General features: G+C 40.5%; 1 protein-coding gene across 2 annotated transcripts in view; it reads left to right on the forward strand.

Moving 5' to 3' along the window:
- The window catches only part of gbf1 (golgi brefeldin A resistant guanine nucleotide exchange factor 1), a 136,956-nt gene that overhangs the window by 101,551 nt on the left and 19,216 nt on the right, over window positions 1-16,189 (forward strand). For both annotated transcript variants that reach the window (XM_083922922.1, XM_083922923.1), the window contains exons 17-31: window positions 19-107; window positions 209-411; window positions 553-676; window positions 1,411-1,536; window positions 4,004-4,086; window positions 4,695-4,931; window positions 7,539-7,632; window positions 8,003-8,179; window positions 8,345-8,409; window positions 8,671-8,794; window positions 10,373-10,444; window positions 10,633-10,727; window positions 10,843-10,996; window positions 14,054-14,279; window positions 15,207-15,364. In XM_083922922.1, the coding sequence (XP_083779048.1) occupies window positions 19-107; window positions 209-411; window positions 553-676; window positions 1,411-1,536; window positions 4,004-4,086; window positions 4,695-4,931; window positions 7,539-7,632; window positions 8,003-8,179; window positions 8,345-8,409; window positions 8,671-8,794; window positions 10,373-10,444; window positions 10,633-10,727; window positions 10,843-10,996; window positions 14,054-14,279; window positions 15,207-15,364 (2,027 nt within the window). The remainder of the gene's footprint in view (window positions 1-18; window positions 108-208; window positions 412-552; window positions 677-1,410; window positions 1,537-4,003; window positions 4,087-4,694; window positions 4,932-7,538; window positions 7,633-8,002; window positions 8,180-8,344; window positions 8,410-8,670; window positions 8,795-10,372; window positions 10,445-10,632; window positions 10,728-10,842; window positions 10,997-14,053; window positions 14,280-15,206; window positions 15,365-16,189) is intronic.

Here is a 16,189-nt window from a genome sequence, read left to right on the forward strand (position 1 = left end):
ATTTAATTTTTCATCCAGCTGAGAAGAGAGCCCCGAAAAAACCTCACCGTTTCTCCTCATGTTTACCCGATTCCCAAGAGTTGATGGGAATTCGAACGAAGAAGAAGGTGAGCTCTATTGATTGATCTAGTTTTGTTGGAACACAACACATCCACCAATTATAAAACCTACTTCACCTTCACACTGTCTTTTTTAATCATGTTTCCAGCTGCTGATCACAGGCACAGAGCAGTTTAACCAGAAGCCCAAGAAGGGAATCCAGTTTCTACAGGAGAAAGGCCTCCTCAGTAACCCCATAGACAACAACCAGGTGGCCCAGTGGCTCAGGGAAAACCCCCGACTCGATAAAAAGATGATCGGCGAATACATCAGCGATCGGAAGAACATGGAGCTCCTGGACAGCTTTGTAAAGTAAGGGTGAAATTCCATTGTGCATTGGTTGATCACTCAAATGGGATTTTACAATCTGGTCTTTAATGAAAGATTGATAGTAACTCCTTAAAGTGTTAAAATATTTCAGGTTTTTCCTAATAAGGTGAATCTTTTTTGCAGCACATTCACCTTCCAGGGGCTTCGTATTGATGAAGCCCTGCGGCTCTACCTGGAGGCCTTCAGGCTACCTGGAGAGGCTCCTGTCATCCAGAGACTCCTCGAAACCTTCACAGACAACTGGCATGTAAGGCACATTTGCTTTTTAAAGATGTCTGAATAAGTTGATACAGTGTATCAGCAGCATTTTTACATGCAGATGAATATAGAACAAGGTTAGTAGCAGAGCTGTGCACCTAACTGTTTTACTTTTGACTTGAGTCAGACTTAAATAAGGGATTACTTTGACTTGACCTTGGTTAGCAGCAGCATATTCAAAACACGATGGGTGGTGACTTGGCTTTAAGGCGGCATTCACACTGAGATCAGATGCTCTGGTGAAAACATCAGTCCTGCCATTCATTTGAATGGAGGTAGTGTTTAGGCTGTGGCAATAGTGGCTTTAGGGGTGCAGGAAAAAAACACAGCAGCATGCGAAAAAAAGTTAAAACAGATTCCTCTTCTCATCTCTTAAAACGCAACTATTTCTCAGTCATGTACACACACACACACACACACACACACACACACACACACACATAGGATACAAATAGACTTTCCCTTGATCAGATAATTCCAGTTGTAAAGGTGGTGAAAATATGAATCAAAGCGTCACATTATTGACCCTCTGGGTTATAGTAGTAGGATGACATAAGTGTTAACACAGACACACAGATACACAATGGTCATGACAAAGTTCACAGGGGGGAACATTTCACTTCTCAAAATAGCCGTAGGAGTTATGTGACCTGGAAACTATTTCTAGTAAGGTCCTTTTACTGTTGATTGTGTGTTATATTGTACCTTATGTGTGCGTTTTAGAAAGTGAACGGCTCTCCGTTCATGACCAATGATGCTGGCTTTGCCCTGGCCTATGCTGTTATAATGCTGAACACTGACCAGCATAACCACAATGTCCGCAAGCAGAATATCCCCATGACCATAGAGGTGAGTGCTCTCGCACGCACGCACACACGCACACACACACACACACACACACACACATACACACACACACACACACACACACACACACACACACACACACACACACACACACAGTTTTCTGTGGAAGTCCTTTCACAGTCCCAATGGAAACTAAACCTACGTCTGTGGTTTGTCCACAGTAACCATGATATTGCCTCTGTAAAGATCAATGTTGAGTATTTACAATGCCATTGTCATGTACAAAAAAAACAAATATCTGCTTGTTTTAATTCATGCAGGGAGAAGTGAGAGAATGTTTGTGTGTTTTGGTATTTTTGGTGTCCTATTTATCAAAGAGTGAGTTAAAAAAATGGCAAGTGATCATATGACCCACTAATGGAAGCACTTCTACTTGCCTTTTAGCTGAGTATTACAATAGCTGTGTCTGTGGAAACATTCACTCTCAGCCCAGATCGTCACTACCAGTTATGCTGCGTTCATTTGTAATCAGAAACCGGGAACTTTCTACTTCTAATAAAAAAATATCAATAATTACTGATATCGACCGATATGAAACACTTACTGTATATCATGATACAGTTTTCAGCCATATCGCCAAGCCCTACTTTAAAGTAATCTCAACCCAACAGTACGTACAAGCACTGAGCTATTTCTTATAGGAGCTTCCCTTCTCTTATTACATCATGATAGCCCGTCAGAACTTCTTGTAACTGGTCTAAAGTGTGAACCATAAAATGCTTTGATCCGGTCCGGACCAAGGTTTGGCTGTTTGGTCTGGGTAAAGTTTCAAACCTGTACATTTGGTACTGGTCTTTGTTTTTTCTGCCTTTGATTGACAGTGGCTGAAGACTAAACAGTCTCTGGGGCAGCTTATGAACGGTTTGTGGGTGGGCCACTCTCACTGACAAACAATAGCAAGCACTCGCTAGGCTCTCTGTCTCACTCTCTTCTATGTTTGCATACTTTGTAGAAATGCTCTTTCTCGAGTTGAGTCATACCTCATTGTACAGCTGCTGTTGTATGTTGTTTAAATGATCCCTACACATTCCCAAAAGGTCAGTTGCACTTTGTTGACGAAGACCCGTTGACCTCCGTGCTCAGGCAACATGCAGAGTCTTCCACACAATAGATTGGAGAGGGCCAATAAAAGTGGCGCCTAGCACTTCAGTTACTTAGCAGCTTGCAATGTGTAGTATTCACCACAGCATGTGTTGGCAGTGGGGTTATTTTTGATATGAGAAAACACTGCCCAGCATTACTGTGTGTAAATCAGATCCTATTCCCAAAGATCTGACAAGGAGATGACATGTGTTCACTAAGGTGCAGGTAAGGTCAGTTGTATAATTTAATTTTGTCCATAAAATACAGCATGCTGCTTGTTGTAGCAGCCTGTGTGTTGGCTATATTTACCAATGGCTACTCCGCTATATGTGCCTAGTGTGAGACAGTGCCTGAGAAAGTCCCTCTGCGTTTACATGCAGTTTAAAAACCTGATTATATTTGGGTTAAGGGCATAAACACCATGTAAACACCATACCCCGGTTAACAGACCTACAAAACTCCTTCAGTTCCCTGATTATTCATGCATCTAAACAGTATTCTCGGATTATTATCTGATTTCTTGTCTGTGCATGCTCCCCACTCTGCAGCAGTGGCTTTTGACCCGGAAATAGAATAAACCAGGAAGCAACGGCGCCGAAAACAACGTGAAAAAACAGCAACAACAGAGTGTTACTTTTAAATCGAGGGAGGACTTCACCATGGGAAGTGACATTAATACCAAGAAGACCCGTTTCTGTTGTAATTCTGTCCAAAAGTCGGCCGTTTGTAATTTTGACAAAGGTGAACCAGAAATAAATCTGTATACAGAGCAGATGTATGTTGGCAGAGCTTCACCTACTGTATCGTAGGAAGAGTTACTCCATTTTCCCATACAACCTCCTTTCATGTATACAAGGGGAACTTCAAAAATCCGATCATTCCCTAAACCGGGGTAAGATTATTTTTGGGTTACTGATGGAAATGGATAATAGAGGTGTGATCCTCAGTAGCTAGCCTCCTGCTGAGTGTCCCTGCAGAGAAGCTCCTGTTTCCCCTCTTTTTACCTGCCTGTAGGACAAACCCTGTCTTGTCAGCCTTGAGGTCGTCAGTCATCACAGGATGGTTCTGTTTATTTACTTGGCTCTAATCCCTGTTTTCCTAACACTGAAACTAAAGCATATTAAGTAACACACAGCGAGTGTGTTTCCATACAAAGCCCTTTTAATTGTTGGTTGCTAGACGCTCAGTTAACAAAGCAGTGGATTCCAGAGGCTTGGGTGTCTGAGCTAAGCTCCTGTCTTGAGATGCACTGACTGACACATTGATGGTGGAGAAATGACAGTCCATTTGTGAGATGTTTGAGCAAAGTTTCTGAAAGAGACTGACTGTTCCATAGATAACTGAACTGTTTTTTTTCATTAAACAGCAATTCAAGAAAAACCTGAAGGGAGTAAATGGAAACAAAGACTTTGACCAGGACATGTTGGAGGATATCTACAATGCTATCAAGTAAGCTGCCATCACACCTTTTTTATGGGGCCTGTTTTAAGTAAATACACAGCTACACTCAAGAGCCCGGTATATTATTATGTTTTTGGGGACCAATATTCAGTTTGGTCAGTAAAATGTCAGAAAATACTCATATATGCCCATCCAAGTCCAGGGAGAGCTTTTAGGTTGTTTGTTCTTTCCAACCAACTATCCAAACCCCAAAGATAATTCATTTATAATGAGAAAACACAGCAAATATTCCTATTGGAGAATCTGGAGCTGGAGAATGTTGGGCAATTCAACTAAATTAATGACTGATATAACTCATGGATTATCACAATTTTGCAGACACAGTTCCCCTTCATTGACAAAAAGTTTTAGCCCTACTCTCAAGTACCAAAAGCTAGCATCATATGTCTGGTCAGATTGATGTTTCTTTATTCTTTAATAATAATGCCCCTCATTTAGGCAAGTTTTTATTTAAACTGCTTGTGTTTAGACGGACATGTTTATACTGCTCAGTGTAAAGCCCGATAATCCATTGATAAGATTTGACAAAGGTTCCTCTAAAAGTCTTTTCCAGAATGTGAGTTGGAGTTCCAGCTGAGATGCTTTTTCCTCTGTAGGAATGAGGAGATTGTGATGCCAGATGAGCAGATAGGATTAGTGAAGGAGAACTACGTATGGAGTGTGTTGCTGCACCGCGGTGCCACACCTGAGGGTGTTTTCCTCCACGTGCCACCCGGCAGCTACGACCACGACTTGTTCACCATGACCTGGGGTCCCACAATCGCTGCCCTCTCCTACGTCTTCGACAAGAGCTTGGACGACAACATCATCCAGAAGGCCATCACTGGCTTCAGGTATACAAGCTGAAAACGGTCAGAAGCTTTATTGCGGGAACAGGGAGGTACTTGAACACAAATTCAGTGTGGGGCTGCGGTGGCAAAGGAGGTAGAGCGATTCAATCCATGGCTTCTCCGCTGTGAATGGCGGCTCTGTCAACATTGGTGTGTGAGTGTGTTGTTCTAAATTATAATGCACTTTGTCCATTAAGGTAGAACAGTTCTTCGTAGGTGCAGCCCATTTAGGATTTACCATTTTACATCCAAATGAAGAAACTTTAATCTTCTACTTATCTCCTATGTCATGGATACTCCTCTGTCTTTGCCCAAGGGCCACTCTTCCAGAATGAAGGGGTGATAGTTAATTATTATCAGATCAAATATATAAACTTTAATAGGCCCATAACTAAAGTCTTTCTTTTCAGATGAACTGAGGTCCTCCCCTATTACAGTTTTTCTCAATTGCTAAAACACTAAACCCTGTTGTCTGAACCAATTTCTCTGTTGCCTGAACACACTGATTGAATCAATCACTCTTTTGGCAAAACCATGAGCACTTTTCACCTGTGTAGACACGACTTACCAACACATTTTCATTGTGATGCACATGTGCTGCATAATGTCGAGCACAGGTGGCAAAAGTCAAACACAATTAAAGCACGGTTGTCACTACTTGAACACAACAACTCAAAATTGATGAGTTGACATTGACAGTTTTGGCTAATGATGTGAGGGAATATATAAAGCCAGTTCAGAGAGCACTGATTTGTGAGGCACTACAATGGATAGAAATCTAAGAGGAAGAGTTTGTGTGAGAGGAGGTCGAGGTGGTCAAGGTGGTTAAGGTGGTCAGCGAAGACAAAGAACAGTAATATCTGACGAAATCAGAGCTACTGTGATTGACCATGTTCTTGTCCATGGTATGAGCATGAGGGAAGCTGGACAAGGTGTACAACCAAACATCAGTAGATTCACTGTGTCCACCATATTCCGAAGATTTAGAGAAGAGAATAGGTAATTATCTTTTTTGACATTATAGTACAGTATGTAAATGTTGAGAGCAAATTACAGTATGAAATATTACAGTATATACTGTACCACAGTATACTGTAAGTAAATATATGTTTCAGTACATCACTGTGCCAATGTACTGAAGTATTGTAATGGAGGGTTAGTCTAACTGTCTTTAGGCCTAGTATTCCATGTATATTTTTTGTAACTGCATGTTCTCTTTTTGTAGAATTGAAAGACTGTCACATAAGGGTGTGAGGACAGGTATGTTCTCCCCACACCAAGAGACCCTAATTGTTGATATGGTCCGTGAGGACAATGCCGAACTGTACACAAGTGGCAAATGCATACGGTTTCTGTTTGTTTTGAACAAATAATATGTGTACTGTAAATGCAAAAGTTCTTTGTTTTTTGTACTGTACAAGTGCTACAAGTAAATGCACAAGATTTCTGTTTTTTGTCTTTGTGTAAAGTGCTAAATGCAAGTTTTTTTGTTTTACAACATGCATTCAGCTTCATGTCCTGAGCATTGTGTTTTCTATTTTTCTATGTAGTGTTTAGTGGCTGCTCAGTAGTGTTTTTAATTTTGATTGACTTGGGGCATGATTTGACAACAAAGTTCAGTTTTGGGCACAGATTGAACTGTTTTGAGGTGAAAGTTTGGTTTTGCAAGAAGAGTCTGAGGTTTTGTGAATGTAGCTTGAAAATTGGGGTTTGTGTTCACAGTTTAGAGAAAAGGAGAGAAGCTTTCAAGAAATGTGTCTTAGCAATCGAGAAAAACTGTAATGTTGATGCTTTTCATGCACACTGGCACCTTATTCACATTCGGTGTGAATCAATTTATTTTGGGTGTGAAATAGAAAATGGTCAGTAAGTTGAGTATCACTTTTCTTATGTTGTCAGTCCAACCATACTGCAATCTCATTGGTTATTGTTCTGACCATGATTTAGCCTCTGTTGGCAACAGCCAATATTTCTGGGCTTCCGCTATCCGGTTATTCGAGCCAAGATTTCCTCTTCCATGCACTGATAATTCTGTACAGTTTGTGCCAATACTTTTTGTAGGAGTTTTTCAGCTCTATAAACAGATATCTGACTGGTTACCTGTATGCAACCAAAGCCTGCTCTAATGTGATTGGTCAATACTACTCAGACTGTAAAGGACTACAAGCAGAAACCACACCACTTCCAGTACCAAAATCGCATCTCGTTTTCAGATATATTTTTACACAAATTACCATACTCTTTTCCTGAGCCTGATTCGAGGAACGCATCACTACCTGGGCTTACATTGGTCTCAGCTTCTAATCTTAAATTGGAATAAGGGCTTTGGCTCTACTTGAAGCATTGTCACCTTTCTACATAAATATATCAAGGGGGCAAATTGTGTCAGAATTTAAAAACCTCACTCCACAGTGTGCTGACTGGTGTGAGAAGTAAGCTTTTGAGATTTAGTTTGGGTGAAATTGAATGAAATTCATCCTCATCCTCATCATATTCAGCAGTAGACCAGACCTTTGTGACTGAAATCCCTAAGAATGTAATATGCTGCATGTATTAAGGTCTTTCGTGAGATTTTAAGGTGTATAGTCATACGTGTTTCTGCCGTTGCAGGAAATGCGCAATGATAGCAGCTCACTATGGATTCAGTGATGTTTTCGACAATTTGATCATCTCCCTCTGCAAGTTCACCACTCTGAGCAGTGAGGTGAGGCCCCTTCAGAAAATCAGTCCTCAGCATCATGTTGTGCTAATGTTTGGCTTACCAATGTATAAAATATGGACATCAAACTTCAGTTTACAGTTAAAGCTGACATTTTCCCATGTGTAAAAAGCATAACACAAGATATGATCCTCTCCTGAACTACAAACATATACTAACATATACCTCCCTAGGGGCACTGGAGCTTAACAATTTTCACACAATATATTGTTAAAACAGTATGACAGGTGACAGAAATGACAGGTGTATATTTTTGGACCACTTACACGTTCAGTCGGTCCAATATTTCCAATATTCAGAGATAAAGAAAGAAAATGTGTGTCAGAAAGTCTGTTGACTGGGTGTCTGTGTGCAGTCTGTGGAAAACCTTCCTACAGTGTTCGGCAGCAATAATAAAGCACAGACGGCAGCCAAGACAGTGTTTGACCTCGCCCATCGGCATGGTAACATCCTGAGGGAGGGCTGGAAGAACATCATGGACTCCATGCTACAGCTGTTCAGAGCTGAGCTCCTGCCCAAAGCCATGGTTGAGGTCAGGACTCACAAACTCTAAACACTCTTTTCCATTCTGTCATTGATTTGATAACGTCTGCTTTGTCATAACTCTGCAGATACAGTGTGAGAAAGACACTGCATCCATCATGTTCTGCTGCCATCTACTGTTCAGAGTGCTCAAACACTTTGCTTCTTGTTTCAGGTGGAGGATTTTGTGGAGCCAAATGGGAAAATTTCTCTTCAAAGAGAGGAAACGCCTTCAAATCGGTATGCACAAATCTCATCTGCCATCTTTTTAGATTATTCACATTAAAAGCTGATAGGAAAATGTTGTCCTGGTATTCATACAGAGTCATATGTGTTTGTGTCATCACTCCAGTCGTTTTCCTTTCAATTTTTTTCATAGTTAACTTTAATTCCAAGAAGAAGAGACCAACTTGACTATGATAAGAAAAACTGTATTTCATAATACCATCCTGACCAAGAGGACCAAAGTAAAACTTAAATGTCTCCTTTGTTGCATGTTAGTGGAGAGTCTGCAGTGTTGAGTTTTGTCAACTGGTTGACGCTGAGTGGAGCCGAGCAGTCAGGACTCAGAGGACCGTCAACAGAAAACCAGGAGGCCAAGCAGGCTGCCATCCTCTGCATAAAGGTACTACTCAGACTGACTCCTTCCTTTAAAAACACGTTTCTTTTACTGTGTTTAAACCTGGCATCAACACTACTGTACACCATCATCACAAGCCTCCAAAATGGAGACATTTGGAAACACTGCTGAGCAGTGACGATTGCTCTAAGACTGCAAGCGAAATTAAAATGTCACCAAAGAAATTAAAAAGTGGTGAAATATGTACTGCTGTGTGTACATTTCATTGACTAAATACGCATTAGAAAGCTAGAAGTCTCTGGGGGTCTATGGGGCAGTGGACTGGCCTGGACGCTAGGCTTCTGCATGATGATTGGATGAGCTGTCTGAGGCGGAATCCTTTTTTGATTGACAGCTAAATGAGCGAATCAGTGATCTTGCAGAATATACATCCAGCGGAGCATTTTCCAAGTTTTTCATTCCGTTGTTCTGAACTGATCCAGAGACTTTACCGATCCCCAGCCACTTTGTCTTTGTTAAAAACCACTAGCGTTGTGTTTGGCGACTCTGTTCTGTCACTCTGCGGTTTCTTTCCCCAACGAGCAGCTGCAACAACATAATTCAATATAATTAATAACAATTATTTTACAAGTGCATACAGCCGCACGCTATAAGTCTGCCGCCTGTTAATGACACCGGAAAAGTACGTATGAATAGTCTAATACTAGCAAATAACAATAATAAAATGTATTTATCTCTGGGCTAAGGTCACTTACATGTTTAAGATGGAATGTCATGTTCGTTGCAAGTTTTTCTTGCAAAGTTTGCATGTGACCTTCTTGGGGTCATCCTTGTTCTTTTCAAAGTGTTCCCATATTTTGGACGTCTTTCCCGACATGATTGCCGATTAATTATTAACTGTCTAATCGAGATGTCGAAAGGACCTGCCATGTAAAAAAACAAAACACTGACGTTGAGTGAGTGTCACGACTTACTGTACCTGGCCCTTCAAATTAAATGTCCTCCAGCCTTTTAGGCCAGCCACCAGTCACATAGATTTTCACTGAATTTTGACAAGAAACGGCTCCAAATTTTTGTTTTTTTAATTCCTTCGACCAATAGACTAATGAAGTTTTGGTCTGCTAATTATTTTTGGTTGACCAGTGCTTGGTTGACTATTTGGGGGCAGCACTACTGTGGACGGAGATCGTTTTTGTCGTTACATGAAAACACATTTCAAATTAAAAAGTATTGTTGCATAATCATTCTTAGATTAGAATGCAGCCAGGTTCCTTTCTGCTTTACTAAACAAAACTAGAAACCATTGTCTTCACTATTAATCTTTTGGTCTGTATTTATCAGTCTGTCCAGGAACTGGCTATAGCCTGAAATCCTCTCAACTGGTTGTGTCATTTACAGTATCTTTATGATAGACAGAGACTGCATCTGGACAAATTAATTTATCTTCACAGACCCATAAATTAAAACGTTACCATATATTTTTCTATTGACCTTCTCATGCACATAAAAGCCTTGGCTGTGAAGACTTTTATGGTTTGTTTTGATGAACACATGACATCACCCATTCTAATAGTTTCATGAAATGTGTGAACATCACTTAGTCTTCTATTTCTCCATTTCAAGCAATGTGACCCAGAAAAGCTGATCACAGAGAGTAAATTTCTACAGCTGGAGTCTCTGCAGGAGCTAATGAAGGTTAGTAGTATTTCCTCTCAACAAATATGTAACTCATAATTGTCTTGCTATGTATTGATTTGACTGCCGGGGTAGTATTTGCTCAATGTGCTTGTGGGCTAGTTTGGTTAAATGTTTCTAATTCATGGCATCTACATAATGGCTCAGTCATAAAGACAACCAAAAACAGAGCAGATTCTCCTCTTCAGGCTTTGATATCAGTCACCCCAGATGAAGAGACGTATGATGAAGAGGATGCTGCCTTCTGCTTGGAGATGTTGCTGCGTATCGTTCTGGAGAATCGGTATGAATGAGAATCTGTCGATAGCACAGCCACGTGTGTTGTCTTAGTCATTTCTGAGTGTGTGTGTGTGTGTGTGTCTGCGCGTGTGCGTGTGCGTGTGTGTGTGTGCGCGCAGAGACCGCGTGTCTTGCGTGTGGCAGACAGTGAGAGACCATCTCTACCATCTTTGCGTGCACCCCAACGAGAGCTGCTTCCTGGTGGAGAGGGCTGTTGTGGGACTCCTTCGACTCGCAATCCGCCTGCTACGACGAGAAGATGTTAGCTCTCAGGTACACACACACACACAGGGGCTGTTCTCTGGTAAAAACATCTGATCTGGGTGATCCAAGCAAAGGTGTCTCAGGTGTCTCAGTCTGTCTGTACTCACCCGGCAGCAGCCTGCCTCTCCACATGCGTCTTCAGTGACCACTTGTGATCTGATTTCACCTCCCTGATGTGGAAATCCACATGTACATTATTTCCATTTAGGATTCAGGTAACCTATATATTTGAATGAAACTTGTTTTTGTTAATGTTGTGTTGTTAGTTTTCTCACATCAATCTTTATTACAGAAAGGTGAGATGACTCATGAAAGCGATTTCCTCATCCGGACATTTGTCTCTCACAAACGGCAGTGTTTGTGTGTAATATGTTCAGAATTTCGGGTGTTTTAAATGAACATATAAATGACAATGTTAACCTGCTGTTGGAGAGCAGAAAGAAATCCACTTTTGAAAGTCTCCATGTTCCGCTCGCCGGCTGCTGTAGTTTACTGTCATGTTAAGTTACTGCAGATGAAGCCCATTTCCTGATTTCCCTGCTTCAGAATAAAAGCATTTAAATTAAAAAAACAGCTTTTTTAAAAAACTAAAGGTTTTTGTTAAAGTGCCTTGGTTATTTAAAAAAACGTGCTCATACAACACTGGTTTAGCCACAGCGGATATTCTATCAAAATATGGACGGTAAAAAATAACAGTATTTTTTAGAAAAATCAAGATTTAATAATAAATAAATACGATTCTTTAATTTTGATCCCTACTGTAACTTGTTCAAAAAATAATAATAAATCATAAATAAAACACTCCAACATTTCAGTTACACGACACCTGTAGCTATATAGCGTTAAACAGAAACTCTGCTCGATAGCAAAATCTTACTAAAATTGTATGAATTCACAATAAAAATAGACTGTTTAACTTTGGGGTCACATCCACCTAATATTAAGTCCAAAAGTGTAAAAGTACTCTCCCATCCCCTCTCCTCTTCTCTCACTTCCTCTTCTCTCCCTTCCTCTACTATTCTTCACTCCTGTTCTCTCCATTCATCTCCTCTTCTCTCCCTTCTTCTTCATCTCTCCCCTCCTCTTTACTCACTTCATCTTCTCTGCCTTCCTCTCCTCTCTGCATTTCTAATTTCAAACATAGATCTAAGGTACGGCCATGGACGATTTGGTGGGAAAGCGTTGTCTCCAGCAGCTGCCATAGCCATTACTTAACTTCTATCGCATAGCTAACCTACAACCACCTATTGATGATGTCGTCTCTCTAGCTAGCTACCTGTCTCTACCAAACAGCTGCCTACCGCATGCGTGAGGTAGAGATACGGCAACACCACTTACACAACAATCAAGACACACGCAGACCTGCACGAACATAGTTTATAGAGTTATGAACGCAAATGTAACGAGTACGGGGGTCTTCATAGAAATGTAGTGAAATCAAAGTAAAAAGTTTCCAAAAAAACAATATTAAAATAAAGTACAAATATTGTACTGAATTACAGTACTTAAGTAAATGTACTCCGTTACTGTCCACTACTGCGTAAATGGGACACAGCGTTTAGGTAGTGTTGTGCTTTGATCTAAAAACATTTTTCTCCAGGGTCACTCAGCTCGTCTTACATTCAGTCATTTTAGTCAAGGGGTCACTGACTAAAGGTTCATGTTATCATGATAATGTTGATGACCTACAGTATGACAGTTAGGCTTTCAAAAGATAATACTTTACCGATAGCCACCCTACTTCTCTAATGAGGACACTGTCTGAACATTAATATGATGAAGACTCCATTGTGTCTAAACAAGTACTTTAGGAGATGTGTACTGATAATAGGTAATTTAATGCTGACCTGACCTCATATTAGGAGGGTGCCCTACATTTAAACCCTATAGTCTAATGCTCTGACAGAGCTTTGAATCTCACCTTTTTTGTGTGTGGTTTATGTTAGTTTGTGTTGTTTTTGTAGGTAAAAGACAGTTTGAACTCATAATACAACAACAAATCAAGTTAACTTAATGCTTGTAAAATGTTTTTTTAATTAATAAATGTTATAATAACTTTATAATAAAGGATCATGATAATATGACCAGTAGGCAGAAAGGAACAATCAATCAATGTTTTTAATTGGGCATCTGTACAAGAGTGTCGAGTAATTGTTTCTTTTCACTGCAGCAGCTGGTTTTCAGTCGAGCCGATGTTGAAACCACATTATTCACTATTTGAATTCATTCATTTATGTATTTGAAGTTAACCTTATAAGGAACGACTCATAACAATTTGTGTGAAAAACAAAACAAACATTATAGTCCTTTAGAAACATATAAACAGGACAGGGAAAGAGAACATTTGAGGTCAAATTGAAGCACTCACGTGCAAATCAGTGCTTTTATATTAATCATCAAAAAGAAGATCTAAGCAAACTGAAATGGTATATGCTCCTGGTGATGTCATTAGGCCATACCTGAAGACTGCTCTAGTATTTTTGCATTTGCAGGTGTGGTGTAGAAGTGACAGTTGGTTGATACCCGGTAAAGGAGTTCAGCACAGCATATGTTTATCTTGTGTGTCAAAGACAAAATCCTCCTGATGGGGACTGAGGGAGCATTTTGTCCACCTGCAACTTTAGTATAATGTCACCATTTTCAAGTTTTAAACGTGTGTATCACATTTACAAACACTGAACACACTTTCCCAGCAGGCAACAGGTCATTACAGGCTATATAACTGAAAAGCCTCTCTATGCTCTGAAACTAAAAATACTGAATACAGTTTATTTTATTCTCACTTCACATCGACTACAGCAGTGGAGCAGCTGTACAGCTCCACTGTTTCATTTCCTAAAGTCAGCTAAAAGTTTCAAGGTGGACTTCCCCATGGTTTAAACCATTTACATACCATGTATCCTGCCTGCAGCTGCAGGCGTCAGACCATGACTCAAACAGCCCAAGATGGATTACATTTCTTTGTTAAAATGTACTGAGATGAAGGTAGGATTGAAGAATGTACAATAAACCTAACACCACAGTTATATTCCAGCTCTGATCCACTCTCTTCATGTGTACCCACAGGTTCTCCTCTCTCTGCGTCTCCTGCTGATGATGAAACCTCATGTCTTGTCCCGGGTAAGCAGGGAGGTGGCCTACGGCCTTCATGAGCTGCTGAAGACTAATGCAGCCAACATCCACTGTACAAACGACTGGTTCACGCTCTTCTCCCTGCTGGAGTGCATCGGAGCCGGAGTCAAAGCTCCGGCCTCTTTCCAGCTCGCCTCCACCTCTACTGACAATGACACAGGTTCAGTCTTTCTCTCCACATCATAACTTTGTGTCTGAGGTTGATTCTGCACTGATGAGACACATTAAACCTAACCTCCAATACACAGGGTTTGATATCACTGGTGTAAAACTCCACAACCAATATTGGAAAATACGCATGTTCTCTAAATTTAAAGCAAAGGCTCTTTAACAGGGTTGCTTATATGATGAACTCTAGAAGTAGTTAATCCATAATAACTGGGACCTTACTCTGTCACCACTGAAGACACAAATATCTGTATTTTTCTTATTTATTATTTTAGGAAGTTTACATTGTACAGTATAAGCCAGGAAATACAAATAAAGGATTCAGTATTTCCCCTCCAGAAGTGTATCCCTAGAAATGTAGGAAAGATGATTAAGTTCACAAAACAGAATGGAAAAGTAGAGTAGATAAAGTATGTAAATCCAAATCATTCCAAGAGGCCTTCCTTTCAGTATGTGGTGAAAGTCTGACCAGGTTGTGTGGTGGGTTGGTTTTAGTAAATAAATACAAGCTCCATATCAGTGATAATTGTGGTAATGACTTCTTGATAATGAAATGTGTTTTTACTTTTTAGTGTGTTGTCCTTACTGTTCCTCGCGTCTGTTAATACTTGGCCGGTAATATTTTACAAGGGTTTTCTTCCATTCAGACATTTCCTTGGACCGTTTGACTTTATGATTAGGTGCTGATGTATGCAAAAGGCTCCTCAATTTAGTTTTTTAATGGATTTGAAAAACACCTTGAAGTTGTGAAAGTAGCAGATTATTTAAGTGATTGTCCCAAAGTTTATGTTTTTTAACACAAAAAGCTGAGGATTATAATGGTAGTGGCATTTTTGAAAAACAAATTTTGACCCAAATGTTTGTCTTATATGAAGCCGTCAAGCAAAAGAGCAAACATTGGTGTGCTTTGTGTGTCCAGGAGCCCAGTCAGATAGCGAGCTGCCATCTCATCATCACAGTGAAGTGAGTTTAGATCGAGGCTACACGTCTGACTCTGGGATCTACACAGAGCACAGCAAGACCAGGATCCCTCGCTCTGCAACAGATGTGGATGTAGCAAGCAGCGGATGGCTCGTGGTCAGAGCTTACACACACACACACATCCTCACATACACTGAAAATCATTAAAGAACAAAAACCTTTATTTTGTGGGGAAAAAAACAGTGAGCAAAATTAGAGAACAGTAACTATTGTGTCAAAAGAGAGGATTCAACAATGTTTTCTTGTATAGGGTTCAAAAATGAACAGGAAGTGTAGAGGCCACAGCTTTGAATGACTTCAGCACATCTGCACCCACAGGACATCACTAGTTTCTCACACTGCTCTGGTTTGATCTTGGTCCGTTCTGGGTTTCTTAGACATTACTTTGTTGCTAAGGATTTTTCAGAGGTTTAGATGACACTTCCTCCTCCATATGTAACTGACTTCTACCCAGTCCTACACCCAACATAATGTTTCCATCAGACCTAAATCAACTGAACATCCTCTCATCAGTGAAGTCACTCTGGACCAGTTCTCCTCTGTCCACACAACATGCTCCTCAGCAAAGGCAAGTCTAGTCTTTTTATTCTTTCTGCTGATGAGAGGTTTGGTCACTGCAGAGTGGGCTTTCAGTCCAAAAAGTCTTAAACTGTGAGACTCTGTGTGCAGAGCGGATCCTTGCCCTGCTCAGCACTGAACTGGAGACCAACTCCAGCTGCAGTGTTGAACTGATTCCCCATTGAGAGTCTTCTCATAATCCTGTCCTCTGGTGCACTTGTTTTACGTGGACGACTGGCCTTTTTGAGGGACTTAAAGGAATCTGTGTCCTTGTAAAGTTTCAATCTTCTTGAAATCACAGACTGTGAACACCCAACCTCTCTCTGATGGCTGAGAGGGTCATCCCTTAGGCCTTCATCTTGG

The sequence above is a fragment of the Echiichthys vipera genome (assembly GCF_963691815.1).
Source record: "Echiichthys vipera genome assembly, chromosome: 11".
NCBI classification, from domain to species: Eukaryota; Metazoa; Chordata; class Actinopteri; order Perciformes; family Trachinidae; genus Echiichthys; species Echiichthys vipera.